Source organism: Pelophylax lessonae (genome assembly GCF_965119305.1).
Source record: "Pelophylax lessonae genome assembly, chromosome: 2".
NCBI lineage: Eukaryota > Metazoa > Chordata > Amphibia > Anura > Ranidae > Pelophylax > Pelophylax lessonae.
In genome coordinates this window covers 466,343,386-466,367,861 of record NC_138769.1, presented here as the reverse complement: position 1 = coordinate 466,367,861, position 24,476 = coordinate 466,343,386, and the positions used below count along the sequence as shown (strand labels likewise).

At 45.4% G+C, this 24,476-nt stretch overlaps 1 protein-coding gene across 1 annotated transcript in view; it reads right to left on the bottom strand.

The window, feature by feature from the left end:
- Window positions 1-24,476, bottom strand: part of PCID2 (PCI domain containing 2) — a 60,616-nt gene that overhangs the window by 15,877 nt on the left and 20,263 nt on the right. The window contains exons 4-8 of the mRNA XM_082246883.1: window positions 22,341-22,414; window positions 19,024-19,090; window positions 16,997-17,037; window positions 13,179-13,233; window positions 6,947-7,050 (exon numbers count right to left, since the gene is read on the bottom strand). Of these exons, the coding sequence (XP_082103009.1) occupies window positions 6,947-7,050; window positions 13,179-13,233; window positions 16,997-17,037; window positions 19,024-19,090; window positions 22,341-22,414 (341 nt within the window). The remainder of the gene's footprint in view (window positions 1-6,946; window positions 7,051-13,178; window positions 13,234-16,996; window positions 17,038-19,023; window positions 19,091-22,340; window positions 22,415-24,476) is intronic.

Sequence of the window (24,476 nt, the reverse complement as noted above, 5' to 3'; positions counted from 1 at the left end):
AAAATCTAATATTTTGAAGCTTACACATTTTTGTCTGTGTTTTCCCCCGAAATGAAGCCCGTTTGATCCGGGTGTATAAGGGACAAAATCACCTTATTGAGGCGAGAGGCAAGAACGTTCGCTAATACCTTTATATCCGCCTGTACAAGTTATATTGGGAGAAACTATTCAGGGTATCGGGGGTCCTTGCCAGGCTTAGGAATGACAATGATCGTGGCCTCTCCCATGGATTCTGGTAGCGAGCTCGTGTCATATGCGTGATTACGGATTATACGTTTACAGAAAAAAAGAGAAGGTTGGTTTTGTGTTCTGCTAAAAAGAAACTCCACTTTTGTTGAGGAAAAAATAAAAAAACAACATTCCCTTCTGGGTGATCTACAGTGGGGAATCGAAAGTTTGGGCACCCCAGGTAAAAATTTGTATTAATGTGCATAAAGAAGCCAAGGAAAGATGGAAAAATCTCCAAAAGGCATCAAATTACAGATTAGACATTCTTATAATATGTCAACAAAAGTTAGATTTTATTTCCATCATTTTAATGACAGAAAACAAAAAAATGGCATCTGCAAAAGTTTGGGCACCTTGCAGAATTTATAGCCTGCACTGCCCCCTTTGCAAGGCTGAGACCTGCCAGTGTCATGGATTGTTCTCAATCATCTTCTGGGAAGACCAGGTGATGTCAATCTCAAAGGTTTTAAATGCCCAGACTCATCTGACCTTGCCCCAACAATCAGCACCATGGGATCTTCTAAGCAGTTGTCTAGAAAACTGAAACTGAAAATAGTTGGGACGCTCACAAAGCTGGAGAAGGCTATAAGAAGATAGCAAAGCGTTTTCAGATGTCAATATCCTCTGTTCGGAATGTAATTAAGAAATGGCAGTCATCAGGAACAGTGGAAGTTAAAGCAAGATCTGGAAGACCAAGAAAAATATTAGATAGAACAGCTCGCAGGATTGTGAGAAAAACAATTCAAAACCCACGTTTGACTGCACGATCCCTCCAGAAAGAGCTGGCAGACACTGGAGTTGTGGTACACTATTCCACTATAAAGAGATACTTGTACAAATATGGTCTTCATGGAAGAGTCATCAGAAGAAAACCACTTCTACGTCCTCACCACAAAAATCAGCGTTTGAACTTTGCAAATGAACATATAGACAAGCCTGATGCATTTTGGAAACAAGTTCTGTCGATCGATGAGGTTAAAATTGAACTTTTTGGCCGGAATGAGCAAAGGTACGTTTGGAGAAGAAGGGGCACAGAATTTAATGAAAAGAACCTCTGTCCAACTGTTAAGCATGGGGGTGGATCAATCATGCTTTGGGGTTGTATTGCAGCCAGTGGCACAGGGAACATCTCACGAGTAGAAGGAAAAATGGATTCAATAAAATTTCAGCAAATTTTGGATGGTAACTTGATGCCATCTGTGAAAAAGCTGAAGTTAAAGAGAGGATGGCTGCTACAAATGGATAATGATCCTAAACACACCTTGAAATCCACAGTGGATTATATCAAGAGGCGTAAACTGAAGGTTTTGCCATGGCCTTCACAATCTCCTGACCTCAACATAATTGAAAATCTATGGATAGACCTTAAAAGAGCAGTGCGTGACAGACAGCCCAAAAAACTCAAAGAACTGGAAGACTTTTGTAAGGAAGAATGAGCAAAGATACCTCAAACAAGAATTGAAAGACTCTTGGCTGACTACAAAAAGCATTTACAAGCTGTGATACTTGCCAAAGGGGGCAATACAAGATATTAACTCTGCAGGGTGCCCAAACTTTTGCAGACGCCTTTTGTTTTCTGTTATTTTGAAAGTGTAAATGATGGAAATAAAATCTAACTTTTGTTGAAATATTATAAGAATGTCTAATCTGTAATTTGATGCCTTTTGGAGATTTTTCCATCTTTCCTTGGCTTCTTTATGCACATTAATACAAATTTTTACCTGGGGTGCCCAAACTTTCGATCCCCACTGTATGTACATTGCAGGGATTTTAAGAAACATTTTTGCAGATTCCTACCTTTTGTTATTCTGAAGAAATAGCAGTTTGTTTGCCTGTGCCCATGTGCACAGTGAATCTAAAGGGAGTGATTGTTTAATTTTTAATCCGCTGCTGCACTTGCAGGGTTCTTGTGAGGAAAGTGGCATTGTTTGCACCCCTTTAGATGTGATTTCTATTTGGGAGTATCTCACAAAATAATGGGATTTATGGCTTACCATAAAATCAATTTTTCTGAATTAATTGAAGGACACAGCTTCTTCATTATTCAGAACCATAGGGTTAGATCGCCCCCCCTAAAAGAGTAGGACACTAGGCAGAAAAAAAGACTTGGCTACACCTATGGGCAGTCCTAGGTGGTATACTCCCCCTCTCTGCTATAGGTCTTTAGTTTTGTAACAGGCAGTGTCAGAAGTATTACAACTCCATAGAGGGGTGGGTGTTGTGCCCGTCAACGTACTCAGAGAAATGGATTTTATGGTAAGTCAAAAATCCCATTTTCTCTTTCGTTCATTGACGGACACAGCTTCTTTATTATTCAGAACCATAGGGACGTCCCCAAGCAGCGCCAAACATGAGGGGTGGGACAACAAAAAAGTCAGACAGATTTTTTTTTGGGACACAATAGCTAACCAGGTAAACAGAAGCTCAACAGGAACAAAAAAACTGGGGCCCAACCTGAACAATACATCCCCAATGAGGGAACAGACCCTCTAAACAGCAGCCTGCAAAACTTTGCAGCCAAAGGAGGCATCCGCAGATGCCAACACATCCACTTTGTAGAATTTAGTGAAAGTGCCTCCTTGCAAACCTGCGCCACTGACGCCTGATGACGTAAGGGCCAAGAAGCACTAAACGCCCGACTAGAGTGCACTGTGCCTGAGTGGCCGTCTGTCTGAACCATCTGGAAATGGTCGCAGAAGAAGCGGACAGCCCTTTTCTTGGCCCATCCGTGATCACAAAACAGTGAGTCTGACCTCCGAAAAGACTCAGAGGCTGCCAAATACACCCGAATTCCAAAACCACATTCAAGGCATGTAAAGCAAATTCCTTAGGATGTTTAGGCCTGGGACACAGGGAAGGCAACACAATGTCTTCATTCAAATGTAAATCAGAGACTACCTTGGGAAGGAACTACGGACATGGGCGAATAACCACCTTATCTTCGGATACGCCAATAGGGGGTACAACAAGATAATGCCGCCAGCTCCAACATCCTGCGAGCAGAATAGCCACAAAAAAGGCCACCTTCTGGATCAGTGTAAGCAGGAGAATCTCTCAAATATTTTCGAAGGGAGGCTTCTACAGAACTGAAAGCACCAAGTTCAGATCCCAAGGCGGTAGAGGAGACCGCACCAGTGAAGTCAGATGTCGAATCCCTTGATTAAAAAGGTACGCACCAGGGAGTGCATGGCCAGGGGTCGCTGAAAGAAGACCACTAAGGCTGACACCTGGCTCTTGATGGTACTCAAGGCAAATTTCTGCTCAACACCTCGTTGAAGAAAGGTCAAAATCTGAGCCACCAAAAAAGAACGAGGGTGAACTGCAGTCGACTCATACCACAAAAAGTACGCTTTCTGCGTACAATGGTAGAACTTACTACAGGTAGACTTCCTAGCCTTCAGCAGTGTCAGAATCACCGATTCAGGCAAACCTCTAGCTTTCAGCACCTGGCTTTTAATGGCCAGGCTGTCAAAGCCAGCAACTGTAAATCAGGATGGAAAATCGTCCCTTGGGTCAGTAGATCCTCCCTAAGAGGCAGTCACCAAGAGACGTCAGCATATCCGTCGCACCAGGTCGGTGTACCACGTCCAACGAGGCCAGTCCGGAGCCACAAAAAAGACTGGAATCCCTTAAGCCTCAATTCTGTGCAAGGGCCCTAGCAGAGGCTGAAGAGGAGGAAAAATGTAAATCAGACAATACTGGCCCCACGGGGCCACCGGAGCGCCTTTAGCGTCAGCCAGAGGATCCCGTGACCTTGCCACAAACCTCGGTACCTTTCTGTTGAGGTGGGACGCCAACAGATCCACCTCGGGGGTGCCCCATTGGAGAAATATCTGATGAAACACGTCCAGATGAAGGAACTACTCTCCCCTTGGTCCAACACCTGCCAACTGGGATAGTCTGCCTGCCAGTTTTTCACTCCTGGAATGTGTACAGCAGAGGGGGCCAGAATGCCCACTGGAAAATGCCAGCCATTCCCAGGGCTGCCAACACACTCTTTGTTCCCCCCTGGTGATTGACATAAGCCACTGCCATGGCACTGTCTGACTGGATCCGCACTGGAAGCCCGCGGAGACAATCCGTCAAGTGATTCAGGCACAGCCTGATTGTCCGAAGTTCCAAGATATTGATCAGCAGTCTGGACTCCTCCAGCATCCAACAACCCTGAATGGAGCTCAGTCTCAGGACACCTGCCCAGCTGGACAGACTGGCATCCGTAGTGATGACTGTACAATACAATACAAGGGGAGAGGGATTCGCCCTGCCGAAGAGCCAGAAAGCGAAGCCACCAGACCAGACACCCTCTGGTTTCCGGGCTCAGCCGAATCGGATTGTCCTGTTTTACCAGGATCCCCCTGTAAAGGGACCTTGTATGGAATTGTGCAAACGGAACCACCTCGAAGGTAGATACCATCAGGCCCAGCACCCGCATCCAAGTCCGGAGGGAGGACCACCTGCTGGACAGCAGTAGATGAATCACAGCATGCAACTTCTGGAGCTTGTCCAGAGGAAGGATGAATCCAGAGTCAGACCCAGATAATCCTGGATGGATTTAGAGCAGACTCCTGGTGTCTTAGAAGCCAACAGAAATCTGTCAGGGTCTGTATAGTGAACTCCATGTCATCCATCACGTCGGCAGAGGACTCCGCTTGTGGAGGGGAGTCGTCCAGAAAACCCAGCACCGCAATCCCCCACTGACGTAGCAAAGCCAGAACCAGGGCCAAACACTTAGTGAAGACCCGAGGAGCAGAGGCGAGACCAAAGGGTAATGCCACGAACCCTGCGTGCAGAAGTAATAGCCACCAAAAAGGCCACCTTCTGGGACAACGTAAGCAGGGGAATCTCCCGAATATTTTCAAAGCGAGGTTTCTGGAGAACTGACAACACCAAATTGAGGTCGCACGGCGGCAATGGAGACCGCACAGGGGGAACCAAGAGTCTCACTGCCTGGAGACAGGTACGCACCAAGGAGTGTGTGGCCAACGGACGTTGAAAGAAAATCGCCAAGGCCGAGACCTCGCCTTTGATGGTACTCAAGACCAGACGGTGCTCAACCCCTCATCGGAGGAAGGCCAAGAACCGAGTTACCGAAAAGGAGCAAGGGTGAACCCGTAGGGATTCACACCATGCAATGTATGTCTTCCATGTACAATGGTAAATCTTCCTGGAAGTAGATTTTCTAGCTTCGAAAAGGGAAGGAATCACAGATTCGGACAACCCTCTCTCCTTCAGCGCCTGGAAGCCAGCGACTGTAAAGTAGGTTGGAAGATCGGTCCTATGGACAGCAGATCTTCCCTGAGAGGCAGTCTCCAAGGAGCATCGGCGACTAGCCATACTAGATAGGCGTACCAAGACCAGTGAGGCCAGTCTGGAGCCACTAGGATGACCGGAATCCCTTTCGCCTCGATCCTGCGCAGGACTCTCGGCAGAAACTTGAGAGGAGGAAAGGCATATATCAGACGATACTGACTCCAGGGAGCCACTAAGGCGTCTGTGGTGTCGGCTAGAGGATCCCGAGACCATGCCACAAACCTCTATCCTTTTCTGTTGAGGCGAGAGCCCAAAAGATCCACCTTGGGAGTCCCCCACCGGAGACACAACTGATGCAACACCTCTGGATGAAGTGACTATTCTCCTTGGTCTAATGCTTGTCGACAGATAGCCTGCTTGCCAATTTTCCACTCCTAGAATGTGCACAGCAGAGAGGACTGGAACGAACTGTTCTGCCCACCTTAGAATGTCGGCTATTTCCCAAGCCGCCAGAACACTTCTTGTGCACCCTTGGTGATTGACATAGGCCAGGGCCGTGGCATTGTCCGATTGGATCCGTAACAGACACTCCTGGAGATGACTTGTACAATGATGCAGACAAAGTCTGATATCTTGGAGCTCCTGTATATTGATCGGTGGCCTGGACCCCCTGAACGCACACTGTGCCGAGGACACCTCCCCTACAGTAACCCATGACCCACTTTCATCAACTCCAAAAACTGGTACAAGTTACTTCTATAGTACGCCTTGAGGCTCCGTTCACATATTGGTGTCTCGGATCGCGGGCAGAATCGCCAAGACACCATAATGTGAACAGAGCCTCAAGGCGTACTATAGGAATAACTTGTATAAGTTCTGGGAGTTGATGAGGGTGGGCCATGGGTTACAAGTAGGCGTTTCTGGACTTTTATGGGTCATTCCTGTCTTGCCTTAAGGCTCCGTTCACGGGAATCGCAGGGCGTCCCGCGATTTGCAATGATTCGGGATAGAGGGCAGAATAGCTGTGATTCTGCCCGTGATCCGAGATGCCGACATGTGAACGAAAGCCTGAAGCTACAGATGCTCAAGGGATCATAGGACATGAAGTATCAGGACTGGCAAGGGAAGGAAACAGGAAGTCATAAAACTGTAAAATTCAGCCAGGAGGAGTGACATCACAGACATAGAAACCTGCTGTATACAGTTAAAGGAGGTAAGTTACACCGAAACTGACAGTGGGGTTTGGATTGATTTACATGCACAATGTAAAGCTGGAGTTCTTCTTTAAGTTTAAAAAGTTCCCAACTCATTGATTAATATATGAATTAAAACTTTTTGAACAGCGATATGGTTGGTTTATATTGTGACATGTCAGGAACCTGTTCACGCAGATTTATATGTTTATTGATAGGTCAATGTTAATGGCCTACACTTCAACTTATGAGGAAGAATAAGGTGAAATGCTCACGTGTCACTAGCGCACACTCTGAAGCAGCTCATCAACAGTTCTGCTGCTTTTTCTAACATATCGCCAATTTTGCCTTTTCCTTTCTTAACCAATTGCTGGTCAGCCTGGAAAAAAAAAAAAAGGACACAATTTACAGCCAACATGATGTACAAGTGGTTATGATGTCTGAAAAGAGATTGCTGCTTATTGACCCGACACGAACATACAGATCACGCCCAACAAGCAAGAAAAACAAACAGAAAAATTTAAAAAAAAAAATGGATTTTTGTCTTACCGTAAAATCCTTTTCTCTGAGGTTCACTGATGGACACAGCTTCAAGTCTTCAGACCATTGGGCTTTATGCTCTCTCTCTCTTCGTAGGAGTAGGACTAGGCAGAAACCTTTTTGGTTACACCCCCCTGGGGCAGTCCCAGAGGGTATACCATCACTTCCTACTGCAGGACTCCAGTTTGTAACATACAGTGTCAGAAGAACATACAATTGAACTGGAAAGAGCGGCGGGTGCTGTGTCCATAAGTGAACCTCAGAGAAAATTATTTTACGGTAAGACAAAAATCCAGTTTTCTCTTTCGTTCACTGACGGACACAGCTTCAAGTCTTCAGACCATTGGGATGTCCCAAAGCAGTGTCAACATGAGAGGTGGGAAAAAACACAGCAAACGCAGAATTCCCAACAATAGCCAACCAGGTAACAACAGGAGTTCAACTAGGAACAAGTGGAGCTCACCACAAGGAAAAAATGTTCACCATCAAGAAGCAGAAGCCTCCGCAACTGCAGCCTGCAAAACGTTGCAGCCAAACGGCGCATCAGAAGATGCAAGTACATCCACCTTATGAAATTTTGTGAATGTGTGTACAGACGACCACGTAGCCTCCTTGCACACCTGGATCACTGACGCCAGATGACGGAAGGCCCAGGAGACACTAAGCGCCCTCGTAGAATGGGCTTTAACAGGGAAAGGAGGCACCCGACCCTTAATGCAGTAGGCCTGCAGCACCGTCTGCCTGATAAACTTGGAAATGGTTGCAACAGATGCGGCCTGCCCCTTACGAGGTCCATCTGTAAGAACAAAGAATCTGATTTTCAAATGAGTTCAGTCACCGCCAGGAACACCCGAATAATCCTTACCACATCTAAGGAATGCAAGGCAATTTCCTAAGGATGTTTGGGCTTAGGACATTTGGACAGTAACACAATGTCTTAATTCAAATGAAACCCGAGACAACCTTAGGAAGGAACACTCGCAACACCACCTTGTCCCTTTGAATCACCAAGTAAGGTGACCGACAGAACAACGCAGCCAACTCTGACACGCGATGTGCGGAAGTAATAGCTAACAAGAAAGCCACCTTCTGCAACAAAGTGAGCAGAGGAAGATCTTGAATATTTTCAAAAGGAGGCATTTGAAGGACTGATATTACCAAATTGAGATTCCACAGAGGTAACAGGGATCGCACCGGAGGAGCCAGCTGGCGAGCTCCCTGCACAAAAGTGTGAACCAAGGACTTCGCCGCCAACGGCCTTTGGAAAAGAAATAGCCAAGGCAGAAATCTGGCCCTTGACGGTGCCCAGAGCCAAACGTTGATTTACACCTGATTGTAGAAACTCCAACAGGAGAGACACAGAAAAGGAGCGGGCAGAAATCCCCCACGATTCACATCAAGTAATGTACGCCTTCCAAACTCGATGATAAACCTTCCTGGAGGTAGATTTCCTAGCTTTCAACAGCATAGGAAACACTGACTCTGACAGTCCTCTGTCCTTCAGCACCTGGCTTTCAATAGCAAGGCCGTTAAAGCCAGCGACCGTAAAGCAGGATGGAAGACCTGAGACAAAAGATCTTCCCTGAGAGGAAGTTTCCAAGGGACGTCTGCTACCAGCCTTACCAGGCCTGCATACCAAGACCAGCAAGGCCAGTCTGATGCCACCAGAATAACTGGAATTCATTCTACCTCGATTCTGTGTAGCAGTCTCGACAGAAGTTGTATTGGAGGAAATCAGACGATACTGACCTCAAGGGGCCACCAGAGCATCTGCAGCGTCGGCCAGGGGATCCTGAGACCTTGACACAAACCTCTGCACCTTCCCGTTGAGACGAGAAGCCAGCAGGTCCACATCAGGGGTCCCCCACCAAAGATACAGTTAATGAAAAACCTCCAGGTGAAGAGACCATTCTCCCGGATCCAACATCTGTTGACTTAGATAATCCGCTTGCCAATTCTCCACCCCCGGAATGTGCACAGCAGAGAGGGCCAGAACATATAGTTCGGCTCAAGATGCCGACCACTTCCCAGTCCACCAGGGCACTCTTTGTGCCCCCTTGATGATTGACCGCACAGGGTGTCCCTGCAGACGATCCATCCATTGGGACAGACAAAGTCCGATCGCCCGAATTTCCAGGATGTTGATCCGCAACCTGGACTCCTCCAGACACCTTAGGCCGAACACTTTCCCAAAACACCTCCCCATCCGTACAGAATGGCATCCGTGGTGATTACAGTCCAAAACAGGAGAAGAAGGGATTTTTCCCCAGACGTAGGGCTGGGGAGCAAAGCCACGATAGGAGAGAGATAGCGGATCCTTGTTCCATTTAATCAGAATCTCCCTTTGCAAGGGTCTGGTGTGGAACTGCGCAAACGGAACCGCCTCAAAAGGTGGAGACCATCAGACCCAGCACTTGCATGCAAGCCCTGAGTAATGATCGATGGTTGGACAACAGGAGCTGAACAGCATCCTGTAGCTTCAGAAGTTTTGTCTGGGGAAGAAACACCTGGGCTGACGCTGAGTCCAGTGTCAGACCCAAGTAGTTCAGCTTTGTGGACGGAGACAGTGCCAATTCCTGAAAATTTAGTGTCCACCCGAACTCCTGCAGAGTTTGCACCATAACGTCTAAATCGGCTTTTAGAGCCGAGGAAGACTGTGCATGCAGAAGCAGATTGTAAAGGTAACCTGGTACCTCAATTCCCTTCTGCCCTATCAAGGCCAACACTGGGGCCAAAACCTTTGTGAACACCCGAGGCGAGACCAAAGGGTAACGCCACAAATTAAAAATGCTCCTCGCCCACAGCAAAACGAAGAAAACGCTGATGCCCGACATATATTGGAATATGAAGATATGCATCCTTGAGATCGATAGAAGCCAGCAGATCTCCTTGATGAAGGAAAGCTACTACTGTGCGGATGGACTCCATCTGAAATTTCTGAACCTGCACAAAGTGGTTCAGAGCCTTGAGATCCAAGATAGGAGGAACCTTGCCTTCCTTTCAGGAAACTGTAAACAGATTTGAATAAAAACCTTGGAAATGTTCCGACTGTGGAACCAGCACAATACCTCCTTGTGCTAATAGGTCCTGCACTGCTCTGTAGACTCCCTCTAGCCACTCTGGAGACTGGCGTAAGTTGAAAGGAAAGAACCTTGCGGGAGGCAAGGACCAAAACTCGATCTTGTAACCGAACTGAAACAGTTCGTGGACCCATTTGTCCTGAATGAGCAAGGTCCACAGATCCGAAAAGAAACAAAGATGTCCGCTGAAAGGAAGGGACCCTGTCTATTGCAAGGTTCCTTGCCCTTAGCAGCCTGCGGAAGCAATGTACTCTTGCCTCCCATAAGACCCTTAATAACCTCTTCCATAGAGGCACCAAACAGACGGTAACCTAAAAATAAAGATCAGTCAACACCTTTTTAGAAGCCTGGTCAGCCGACCAGTACTTCAACCAGATCATGCGGCGAAGAATCACCGCTGCAACCAAGACATTGCCGGCCAAAGGGGTCACATCCAGGGATGCATCACAAATATACTGTAACCCCCTGATCCGCCAGCTTAGAAGGGTGTTGACTCCCCTCCAGATCCTGGCGCAATATCTTAGCCCCTTCTGTTAAAAGTCTGGGATACCAAGGTGATAGCAAACACCGATCTCAAAATTTAACCAACCACGGTGAAGAGGTATCGGACCAGAGCCTCAGCTCTTTTGTCCACGGGGTCCCTAAAAGATGGAGAATCCTTCACCAGCAAGTGTGGCCTTGTTTAGCATGGAAACCTGAGAATCCACCGATGGTGGAACCGTTAGTTTCTTCAGAAGAGACTCCTCAAAGGGATATCTCCTAGCAAAACGCTTAGGTATTCCAACCATGCGTTTCGGGGGAACCCCACTGACTAGTGACAATTTAATCAAAATAGGCAGGAAAGGGGACCTTAGTCACCTTGGAAGATTTGCGGGTGCCAAACTGCACTAGCATCGCAGACTCAGCTGCAACTGAGTCCTCCAACTTTAAAGTGTCCCGCATTGACAGTCAGGGCCTCCACTAGCGCTTTTCATGCGTGGTTGCAGAGGAGGAGGACTCATCCTCACTATTAGAGCACTCAGCATGAGTGACTCAGTGGGCTGACTCTCGCCTGTGATGGCCAAATCCACCTCTGAATCTGAGGAAGCAGAGGATACAGGTGAAGACGGGGGGCGCTTCTTGCCAGGCCTGCTTTGCAGGGCCATATCTACTTTGGCTACTAGCGACAGCAGGGCTTCCGTCATGGCCGCCAGGGCAGACTGGGACCCAGAGGGTCTGGCAGCTTCCAGGAGTGGATCGGGTGGTGAAACACGCTCCATGACCATAAAGGGTAAACGGAACCGTGCTGCTCAAAAAAAAATTAATACATTTTAAAAAAAAAACCTGAGGACCCTCCCCCCCTGTGCACTGCTGGGGCACCACAAGAATCAGCACACCTGTGGTGCTGTATACAGCAGTGAAATACCCCCAGAGACTCACCACCCTAGCTGGAGAGTGCCAAAACGGTCTGCCACACTGCTGGAAAGAGGAAACGCTGACCTGACACTAGAGGCCCCTGCCGCCTCAGCACTGTATCAGACTAAAGGAAAATGGCCGCCATTGGAACTCTATGGGGAAACCAAAAACATGGCCCCTGGACTATACAAACATGGCAGCCGAAGCCGGGAATACAGAATCCACAGCAAAATGGCAGCACCACGTGGCGCTGCACGGGACCCTGGACCCCAGGAAATCACAGAGACCTCAGGAGGAACCCCCCCCCCCCCAAGCACTCCAGGTATGGACACCCCCATAGGAAGCCGGTAGCGGCGACACCCACTACTTTTCCGGCCCAGCACTTTACAAGCCCCCTCAGTCAAAAAAAACACCCATGCGCCCCAGAGGGGGCTAGGGGAGGGGATAGGGGGCAGATGAGGGCACCTACACAGGGGAACCCCGATAAGGAGAAGGGGGAAAAGTATGGGGGGAGGGAGGACACAAGAGGGACCTACCATCCTCGGGGAGGGCCCGCGACCACCCCAACAATTACGTAGGAAAGGAGGGGGGACACAAGTCACCATACCACGATCACCAGACGGGCGCTACTCCCTGCAGTCCACCGCACCATCTTGGAATGGGGGTGCTGCAGCGTGCGGTACGCTGCGACTAGGATCGGAACTGTTGTCGTGATCATGGCTATGTGACCTTGCGAGGTGTTTCACTCACCGGCCAGCCCCCGTCCAGTGGGGCCATGTCGCGGCCAACCTATCGCTGGGCTAATAGTTGGGTCGCGCTCGCAGGCCAGACTGGGAAGACCATAGGGATCTAGAATATCCAGTGCCTCGCCCAGTCCGGCTGTTGATTGTACTTCACACAGGAACAAAAAAAAATAAAGAAAAAAGTTAAAAGAGTAAAAGCAGGGATTTTTCCCAACTAGGTAGTTAGCACTTCCTAGTGGTTAGATTCGTGGTTAGCACTTAGTGGTAAGCACTTCTGCCTTGCAGCACTTGGGTCTTTGATTGGAATCCGCATGCAATGTGCATGTTCTCCCTATGCTTGCATGGGTTTCCTTCAGGCACTCTGTTTCCTCCTACATTCAAAATATATGCTGGTAGGAGAATTGACTCCTGTTTTGATTTTTAAATGGACTTAGTACATGTATATACTATTTTTAAGCATGTGAGATAAGGTCCTTAGACTGTAAGCTCTTTGAGGGCAGAGACTGCTGGGAATGTACAATATGTAAAGTGATGAGTAAATTGTTGGCGCTATATGAATGTTTGTAATAAATAAAATGATTAGACTGGATGCTGCTCTAAAATGACAGGACTTCTCAGCCTTCAGCAAGCAATGATTTGAAAAGTGATTTAGTGGAGGGATACATTCTTCTAAATCACGGACATGAACATGAATATCGCCACAGTACACTATGTAGTTAAAAAGGTGCAGACAGCAAAAGTTGACTTACGCGATTGGCAAAATTTCGCAAATCCAAAGTAATGGCGTACATGATAGGCAAGGCCCTAAAAAAAGAATATCACAAACACAGTCTGAGACAATGCATCTGCAAATACTGTACAATTCTTACAAATTATTTAGTCTGGGTGCATGTGGAGATCATAATGAAAATTCAGCCACATATTCATTCTGGAAGTGGTGATTACCCACTTCAATACTGGGCACTTTCACCCCCTTCCTGCCCAGGCCAACCTTCACCTTTCAGTTCTGCTGAATGACAATCTTGGAAAAAAAAAAAAAAAATTTTTTCTTTGTTTTGGTTATAAAAAATTGCAAAGAAGTAATTTCTTCTTCACTGATGTGCTCTGATGGGGCTGCACTAATAATCAGGACACTGATGATCAGTGCCTTGATTATCAGTGTAAGTAATGTACTTACTGTGCCCTGACAGACTTGGCGGTCATCAACACAGCTGATCACATGGCTAAAGGACCGCTGTGATAGGCCCTTTACTGTGTTCTGTGATCGGCTGTGTCCAAAGGACACAGTGGTCACAGAGTGCGCCCGATGCGCGCCCCATGGACGTCCTCCCAGAACTGGAGAGCCGTGCTGTAGCCATCTTTTGGCTATAGCGCAGATGGGAACCAGGTAATGATTCATACTCTGAATGCCCTAATGCTGGCCATACACGTATAGATTTTCGCTCGGAAATTTTGGATTGAAGAAAATACGTTTGATTTTCTAATCGTTAGTGGGGTCAAATCGATGTCTGTTTTCGACTGCAGTGAAGGGAAAATTCGAAGGGGCAAGAAGGAAACTTTTCTTGATCAATGAATTTTCGGGCAGTGTATGGGGGTTATTGCTCAGGAATTAAATTAATTTTAAAATGTAATGTTAAAAGCAAAAGACAATTTTCGAGCGACATTAGTCTATTCATCGAATGTTCAAATAATTTCAGGAGTACAACGTCCTTACAGGAAGTCTCCAACTTACAAACCACCTAAATGCACTATTTAATTGGGTAGTTTACCCTTTCACTGCCAGCTTGTACAATGTACAGACTTGACAGCAGGGGGTTTTACACACATTCCCAGTGGCTGCAGCCACTGGGATTGTGTGTAAATCTGCCAAGCAGACTTCTGCCTGTAAAATGAAAGCATTGGGGGGGGGGGGGGGGGGCGGCTGCACTGCAGCCCGATTGCTTCCACACAATCCTGGTAATAGCGCGCCTGTCGATCCCCCCTACCCCTGCTATGTATCTCAAGCTCCACTTGCCCATCTGGGAGCCCAGGAATGACATAGCAGGTGCGGTCGCTGACCCGGAAAGTAACGTCAATTCAGTCCATCTATCAATGTCCCCGGCTAGCATGGGCAGGAAAGAATGTAATGCAATGTGATCTGCATTGTATTACATTCAGTGGAGCAGAGGAGAAACATCTAGGGCCTTTTTAGACCCTGGATGTCTCATTAAAGAGAGGTTTGAGATGTTGGGTATCTATTTACTCGATGCAACCTTGTCTTTTATATTTTACCTTTGCGATAATATCGACATGAAAAAAAATTGGAACTACCACTATTTTATTCTCTAGGTTGTCTAATTTCAGAAAACATATAAATGTTTTTATGTAATATTTAGGCCTAAAATTATTTTTTTAAACATGTATGCAAAAAAATGCAAACACGGCTCTGGCAGCGGAAGTTTTAAAGGCTAAGTTCACTTTTAGGAGCATGGTACACCCATATTTAGGGTATAACATGCTCCTACAAACTCTATGACAATGGGCGGGGGATCTTCTTCCCGCTGTTACTTTTTGAAAACAAAGCGGCTGTGTGGGCAGGGAATGAACGAACTACAAATACCATCTTCCACTGTGGCAGACAGCTTGTAGTACTCAATGGACTACTAGGGCCGTGGCAAGTGTCCTAGTTCATTGATTCTTCCTGCAGTTCATTAACTGTCTACCCATACGGGAGGTTTAGAGTCTGCAGGATCCTGGCATTGGTAGCCATGAACTGCCCCATGGGGCCCGGTTTTCTCTGGAGGTTTCTAGCTAGATTATGAAACTCACATTACAGGAATTTTGCCCTTGTTGTTTGACATTCTATGAGATTATGTTGCCGCACTTTGCCCTTTGTCTGTGATGTACTGTTTACACTTGATGACATTTAGTCACTCTTTGAGTGACTTTCCCAACATACCTTACACTCTTCTCGGGCATACCCAGGCGCCTTCTCCACAGGGCTCCTTATGAGTCTTCTTACTGGCCACAAGCACAGTTGCTCGGGCTTTTAGAGTGATTTTCAGGTCGGCTTGACCCGACTTATCACACCAAGCTCGTCCCAAACAGTGCTATTTTGGGATTGGATGGGCGGGGACCTACACGTGTTCTATTTGCTGTCTGTATGATCTTGACACCCATAGGGGTCCACAGAGTCAATCAGTTCTCCTGATGAGCCCCCACACTTGTTTTACTGATTGATTATTTATTTTATCCATGTATGTACATCTTCACTAATAAAGTTATTCCGTTTGCACCGTAATCCCAGTGAGCCTCTTATTGCAACCATTCCTGGGGGGATCTCTCTGTCCCTCCACCTCCTACCCATTTTGTCTATGCCTCCTAGGTTGCGCTAGGTTCCCGGTCCCACCCGACCGTGTGGTACGTGTCCAATTTGATTCTCGCCGACTAATTTAGTCTGGCTTGAGAACACCTCCTTGGCTACTCAGGCTTTTATATGTTTTTTCCTGGCATTGCACCCTTGATCTCCTGATAGTGAATGCAATGCTTTACAGACTGCAGTTTCACAAAAAAATAAATGCACAGAGAGAGAGAGAGACATAATGTTGTCCCTGTACAAATCATGTAAAACCTCATCTGCAACATGCAATTCAGTTTTCAAAAAAAAAAAAAAAAAAAAAAAAAAATCGGAGAACTGGAGAAAGAGCAGAGAAGGGCAACCAAATGAATGAGACATGGAAAAACTCAACTATGAGGAAAGATTAGCTGAAAGAAGAAGGACTCCAGGCAAATATTTTTTCCCCCGTGCAGTGGGGCCGTGCCCGCACCGCATGGGTCAACAGCTCATATCTGTCTAGAGGTAAGGAGAGCAGAGATATACTTACCCCCCCCCCCCCATGCTAGCAGTCTTATGCATAGACTTTTTCTGACGTCGTCATACCAAAAGACCGCCTCTGGATGTGAGGACAGCAAAAACAGTCTGCCACTGGACATGAGGGAGCGTGGTTTTCCAGAGGATCAAAGAATCGGGTAAGTATAGCTTTTCCTTGCGCCCCTGGAAAAAGGAGCAGTTAACCCATGCAGTGCAGGTGCAGCTTCACTGTATGGGCAAATAAACAATTTCCCCCTTCTTCTTTTCTAACTGAATTTATTCTCTTTAAAGAGACGATTAAGGGGGGGATGTGAACATCATGTAAAAATACATAAGTGGTCCATATAGTGAATTTCATGTCAAGCGTTTTACTTTCAGGTTGTTACAGAGGACAAGGGGACACTCTTTACATCTAAATGCAAAAAAAAAAAAAAAAAAACTGAATTCTAACATATATAGTTTTTTGGGGTTTTTTTTTTTTTTTACACGTTGAACTAGATGGACTTGAGTCTTTTTTCAACCTAAATATGTACAAAAAATATTTTTGCGAGTTGTTAATCCACTTAGTATACTCCCTAAGATTTAGCAAAATTTCTCAACTGCCTCAAAAAAATTTATAGTCACAAGCTCTTAGTGATTTCTTGTGAACAAAAAATATGGTATGAAGGTAACTTCCACAAATTATTCAGAAATGTCAAAAGAAAAGGTGTTATTTACCAGTTTTCTTCTTTATGTGCCTGAAATATTCTCAAAAATGATGTAAAATATGTTAAGTCAAACAAATCCAAACTAGTTTTGAAAAAGGTTCACATATGGCAATAAAAGTCATGGTAAATGCATGCATTAGAAACGATTACAAGAAAGCTATTCTGGGACATGTTATGTATTAATGGCGCTACTTACATTACATACAACCGCACATTACAGGAAACAATCTAGTCTCCAAGAGCACCATAACACCAACACATGCACACACACAGTATCTCACAAAAGTGAATACAGCCCTCACATTTTTGTAAATATTTTATTATATCTTTTCAATTGACAACACTGAAGAAAATACACTTTGCTACAATGTAAAGCAGTGAGTGTACAGCTTGTATAAGAGTGTAAATTTGCTGTCCCCTCAAAATAATTCAACCCACAGCCATTAACGTCAAAATCGCTGGCAACAAAAGCGAGTACACCCCGAAGTGGAAATGTCCAAGTTGGGCCCAATTAGCCATTTTCCCTCCCCGGTGTCATGTGATTCATTAGTGTTACAAGGTCTCAGGTGTGATTGGGGAGCAGGTGTGTTAAATTTGGTGTTATCGCTCTCACTCTCTCAAACTGGACATTGTAAGTTCAACATGGCACCTCATGGCAAAGAACTCTCTGAGGATCTGAAAAAAAGAATTGTTGCTCTACAAAAAGATGGCCTAGGATATAAGAAGATTGCCAAGACCCTGAAACTGAGCTGCAGCACAGTGGCCAAGACCTTACAGCGGTTTAACAGGACAGGTTCCACTCAGAACAGGCCTCTCCATGGTCATCCAAAGAAGTTGAGTGCACGTGCTCAGCATCATATCCAGAGGTTGTCTTTGGGAAATAGACATATGAGTGCTGCCAGCATTGCTGCAGAGGTTGAAGGGGTTGGGGGGTCAGCCTGTCAGTGCTCAGACCATACACCACACACTGCATCAGATGATGCATAAGAAATCCCGCAAGTAGTTTGCTAAAGACAAGCAGACTAAGGTTCCAGATTACGGGAACCATGTCCTGTGGTCTGATGGGACCAAGATAAACTTATTTGGTTCAAATGGTGTCAAGCGCGTGTGGCGGCAACTAGGTGAGGAGTACAAAGACAAATGTGTCTTCCTTAAAGTCAAGCATGGTGGTAGTGTCATGGTCTGGGGCTGCATGAGTGCTGCTGGCACTGGGGAGCTACAGTTCATTGAAGGAACCGTGAATGCCAACATGTACTGTAACATACTGAAGCATGCCATGATCCCCTCCCTTCAGTGACTGGGCCACAGGGCAGTATTCCAACATGAGAACGACCCTAAACACACCTCCAAGAAGACCACTGCCTTGCTAAAGAAGCTGAGGGTAAAGGAGATGGACTGCCCAAGCATGTCTCGAGACTTAAACCCTATTGAGCCTCTGTGGGGCAACCTCAAATGGAAGGTGGAAGAGCGCAAGGTCTCTAACATCCACCAGCTGCGCGATGTCATCATGGAGGAGTGGAAGTGGACGCCAGTGGCAACCTGTGAAGCTCTGGTGAACTCCATGCCCAAGATGGTTAAGGCAGTGTTGGAAAAAAATGGTGGCCACACAAAATATTGACACTTTGGGCCCAATTTAGACATTTTCACTTAGGGGTGTACTCACTTTTGCTGCCAGCGGTTTATTTGGGGCGGACAGCAAATTTACACTTTTATACAAGCTGTATGCTCACTATTTTACATTGTAGCAAAGTGTAATTTCTTCAGTGTTGTCACATGAAAAGATATAATAAAATATTTACAAAAATGTAGGGAGTGTACTCACTTTTGTGAGATACTATACATAGTGAGTGTGTGTGTGTGTGTGTGTGTGTGTATTATACACATACACACACACACCATACGGAAATCATCAACTATTATTCCTATTTCCCTCAACAATGTGAAAAATTCAAACATTATTACTCAAATGGAAAAACAAAAACAGCTATTTTGACATATTGTACCGTTCTTCATTTTTTGGTTTACATAAAAAGGATATTGGACTACGACTGTTTGATATTTGTAAGCTTCAACAAAGTCATGGTTGGAAACGGCATAAGTGCACCTAAATGTAAGGAAAACAATTAGGTTATTTGTCATTTTACCACTTATAAATACAGTATCTATGTCGGTTGCCAAACAAACTCTCTCCCAGCTTTCTGATATTCTGTATCCCAATCATTATTTCTCTCTTTAGTTAAAACTAGATGTTGGTGGTTGGGGTGTTAACATTCTAAAGCTATTGGTGGCTTGGGAAGTAGTGACTAAGCTGTTATAAGCAATCTCTGGGGCACTAAGAACTGGTGTTGCCAAAAGCACCCAATTAAAAAAAAAAAAACTCTCTCAGCTATCTTTATACTTAAGTGTACAACCAGCCAAAACATTCTTTTTTTATTTTACAGAATTAAGTTTGGAACACGGTCTCTAATAATTAAAAAAAAAAAAACTATTCAGATTGTATTATAAAGTGACAAATGTAACAAAAAAAAAGTATTTTTTCTCTTTATATTTTTAATAGGGCAACTACAGTGGGAACGGAAAGTATTCAGACCCCCTTAAATTTTTCACTCTTTGTTATATTGCAGCCATTTGCTAAAATCATTTAGGTTCATTCTTCTTCCTCATGAATGTACACATAGCACCCCATACTGACAGAAAAACACAGAATTGTTTACATTGTTGCAGATTTATTAAAAAAGAAAAACTGAAATATCACATGGTCCTAAGTATTCAGATCCTTTGCTCAGTATTTAGTAGAAGCCCCCTTTTGATCTAATACAGCCAGGAGTCTTTTTGGGAAAGATGCAACAAGTCTTTCACACCTGGATTTGGGGATCCTCTGCCATTCCTCCTTGCAGATCCTCTCCAGTTCTGTCAGGTTGGATGGTAAACGTTGGTGGACAGCCATTTTTAGGTCTCTCCAGAGATGCTCAATTGGGTTTAAGTCAGGGCTCTGGCTGGGCCATTCAAGAACAGTCACGGAGTTGTTGTGAAGCCACTCCTTCGTTATTTTAGCTGTGTGCTTAGGGTCATTGTCTTGTTGGAAGGTAAACCTTCGGCCCAGTCTGAGGTCCAGAGCACTCTGGAGAAGGTTTTTGTCCAGGATATCCCTGTACTTGGCCGCATTCATCTTTCCCTCAATTGCAACCAGTCGTCCTGTCGCTGCAGCTGAAAAACACCCCCACAGCATGATGCTGCCACCACCATGCTTCACTGTTGGGACTGTATTGGACAGGTGATGAGCAGTGCCTGGTTTTCTCCACACATACCGCTTAGAATTAAGGCCAAAAAGTTCTATTTTGGTCTCATCAGACCAGAGAATCTTATTTCTCACCATCTTGGAGTCCTTCAGGTGTTTTTTTAGCAAACTCCATGCGGGCTTTCATGTGTCTTACACTGAGGAGAGGCCACTATGCCATAAAGCCCCGACTGGTGGAGGGCTGCAGTGATGGTTGACTTTCTACATCTTTCTCCCATCTCCGGACTGCATCTCTGGAGCTCAGCCGTAACCTTGGCCAGATCTGTGCCTTGCCACAATTCTGTCTCTGAGCTCTTCAGGCAGTTCCTTTTGACCTCATGATTCTCATTTGCTCTGACATGCATTGTGATCTGGAAGGTCTTATATAGACAGGTGTGTGGCTTTCCTAATCAAGTCCAATCAGTATAATCAAACACAGCTGGACTCAATGAAGGTGTAGAACCATCTCAAGGATGATCAGAAGTAATGGAAAGCACCTGAGTTAAATATATGAGTGTCACAGCAAAGGGTCTGAATACTTAGGACCATGTGATATTTCAGTTTTTCTTTTTTAATAAATCTGCAACAATGTCAACAATTCTGTGTTTTTCTGTCAGTATGGGGTGCTATGTGTACATTCATGAGGAAGAAGAATGAACCTAAATTATTTTAGCAAATGGCTGCAATATAACAAAGAGTGAAAAATTTAAGGGGGTCTGAATACTTTCCGTACCCACTGTATATCTAATACATGGTACTGCAGATGAACACCATAGCCTGGAGGTGGCAGTGTTCACCTGCAAGCTGAATGTGGACCTAAACTTGGAAAAGGAAAGATTTCCTAGGTTAAGGAGAACATTTAGAAATGTTAGTGGTGACTAAGCAGTACCCAAAAAATGCACCCCTTTTCTCAAATTCCTCCTGAAAAAAGCAATACATGTTTTGGTATAGAAGTGTGCCTAAGCATTTTTGTGCCTTGAGCCTTAGCCGTTTAGCTACAGTTTAAGAGCTAAGGCACTTCTGTCTCTTACTGGTAATCTCACCAGATTTGGTGATGTCACTGCTGTACTGCTAACTGTTCTCCTTGCTGGAGGCTCTGACATAAGGAAGCAAAAGCCCTACCTCTACCAAGATGGCTGCAGGAAAACCACAAGCAATACTGGTGACTAGTCCTTTGCCTCAGTCTGCCTTTTTGGGTAAAGCTTCCAGAGTGCACTTCTTGAAAGCTATGATTTTTGCTACAGTCTTCAGCCTGGACGTGATCACTATGTCTGAGCTAACATAGTAATCACATGATCAGAAACCACTATGATTGCTGTCCGATTGTTAGTGGGGGAACAAGCAGGGATTAGGAGCAAGCAGATGCAGAAAAAGCATTGGTTGCTGATACTCAAATGGAAGAATTTATATTAACATATCCTCAGCATTATGCCAGGGAATGTTAATATATATAAACCATGAGCAGGAAGGTGTAAATGTAGGTGTGGCACTGGGTAGCACTTGTTGTCACCTGTATGATTCTATGCAACACTTGCAGCAATCATTAGTAAGATATACAACTTAGCTAAAAGCAAAACCATTTGTTGTAACCGAAAGATGTGGGACAGGAAAAAGCAGATGTCTCTGACAGAACTTTCCTCTTGCCAGCTGACATCCCGCACTGCACATCACCGTCTCTGCCTGGCACTGGGCCACAAAATGGCATGTTCCTACCTCGTGCCAGGCTCTCAACATGGGACTGGCTGTGAAAATCTAAAATTACAAGGAGCTACATGGAGGCTCCTGCTCTTTGCTTTCAGTGTTAAAGTATTATGTTTTGTGAGTCCACGGGCTTTAAAGAACTATATAAATATTCCTATTTAATACTTTATTAAAAAATATATATTTCCAACTATATATAAAACGCCAAAATATGATTATCTAAGGATATGGTGAAATGTATTTCAAAGGATCTGTTGCTTACATAGATTTTTCTGGCCACCTTGACTAAAACCTAACCAAGTTTACAAAAGCAGCTATCACAAAATCTAGCAGCATTGCAATAAGAACAGCTTGTTCAACTAAAAGGCCTGAGTACCTTAGGTGAGCTGCAAACATCTCATCATAAGGAAGTTCCAGCATCTGTTGACACTTATCCTCTGGTGAAGACAACTAAAACATATGAAGACAACAAAAATATATACAAATTTATAAATTAGATGTTACATACAAAAGATACCCCACTGAGAAACACATTTCCATAATAGTGTTTGTATTAAAGACCAATAAAAACATAAATAACTTAGATATAGAAAACTGCTTGTTAAGTGAGGATTAAAATGTTCAAAAGAAAAAAAATTTTATTTTTCCTACAAACTTACCTGTAAAATCCATTTCTTAGAGAGCATCACAGGACACAGAACAGGTGTAATCATTACTATCTGGGATGTCCTGAAGCAATACACTTGAGGCGAGGGAGGCACAGTCACAGAAATGTTCCCCCGAGAAGGCCCTTTTCTGTCGTTCGTAAACATACTTTGGCCAAAAGCAGTATCTCGGCAGCTGACATGGTTAAAGCCCTGTGTAAGGAAGGGAAACCAAAAACCATGTAGCGGCCTTGCAAACCGGAGCCTGATGGCGGATAACCAAAGATGCCTCGACACACCTGGTAGAGCGCGCTCTCATCAGAAATAGTGGGACCTTGCCCTTACAAACCATAGGCTTGAATGATTAACTGGCGGATCCAATGAGAAAAATAGTTGACCTGGGTGCCGCCTGCCCTCCCTAGGCCCTTCTGGCAGCACAACCCAGGATTCCTGACCTGCGCCGACAACTCAAGTAAATCTTGACAACCTGAACTACCTCCAGAGTATGCAGCCATCTTTCCCCAGCTGACTGTGGATTAGGAAAAAAAGAAAGGCAAGACAAAAGGTGGCTTCTGCAAGGACAGTCAAGACCAAGTTCAAGTCCAAAGGACACAAGGGTGGCCTGATAGGCAGGACTGCCTGTGTTACACCCTGCATGAAGTACGAAAGGAGGGAGAAACAACAGTCTCTAGAAAACAATGGATAGACATGAAATCTGCCCCTAAAGCCGTTGTATACCCAGATTGGTGATTTCTACCTCACGGTAAGCCTATAATAAGGCTTACCTGTAAGTAAAATGAATATCTCCTTAACCTGCACGGTCTAGGAAATATTCTCCCTGCATGCAGCCGCTGATATCATCAGCACATGCGCTCTGCTGGAATGGAGGGCGCCGGCGTGCATGCGCAGGAGAGACGTCATCACGGCTCCTGCATGCATGCGTAGGAGTGACGTCATCATGGCTCCGGCCACTCTCAGCGCTGGAGTCCACGAACCCAGAAGAGATGCCATTGGAACATGTCAGCTCCCTCAGTGTTCGACTGGGTCGCCGCTGCGGGGGCTTTGTTCTAAGGTAAGTATTTCATAACGTGCTAAAATGCGATGCATACTAGCACATTATGCTATTGCTTTGCAGGGTTTTTTTTTCAGCGGTTTACTACAGCTTTAATAAAACTTAAGGCCAATCTCATGGTTAGAGAAAGGAAAAAAATCTCCCACTCACTTATTTCCGCAGGTGCCACTTCCTGGCTTCACACCAGGCATATAAGATTTCCAAATCCTGTAATGGAAGCTCCCTGAAGCCGGCTTCCTGGCGCACAACTGAGCGGAGATAACAGGACTTAAAACCATAGGTCGGCCTGGATCGGAAGAGTCCAAGGAGCGTCCCCTGCAAGATTCACTATGTCGGTGTACCAAGCCCTCCAGAGCCAGACCAGCTAACACTATTACCAGTGTAATCATCTCCAGGATCCTTCGCAAAGTGGCAGTAGTTAAATCAGGGGAATACGTAGATTAGAGAGAACAGGTTCCTAAGGTGTTATCAGTGCATCTTCCCCTATTGCTAGTGGGACTTTCATCCCAGACCCAACCTATCCAATTTGTTATTGAGCCTGGAATCCAGTAGTAGATCCACCTGCAGAGTTCCCCAACACTGGCAGATTGCAGAGATCGTCTTAAGACACAGGGACCACTGTGCCCGATGCCGGTATTAGTTGCTGACGACTGGGAAAAAACACCTGCCAGTGTTCTATACCTGGAATATGTACTGGGGAAAGATGGCACATGCTATTCTTCCCCAGACAGAATGTGGTTCACCTTCCTGAGGTGCTCAACACCTGGTGCCCTCCTGGTGGTTGATATATGCCACT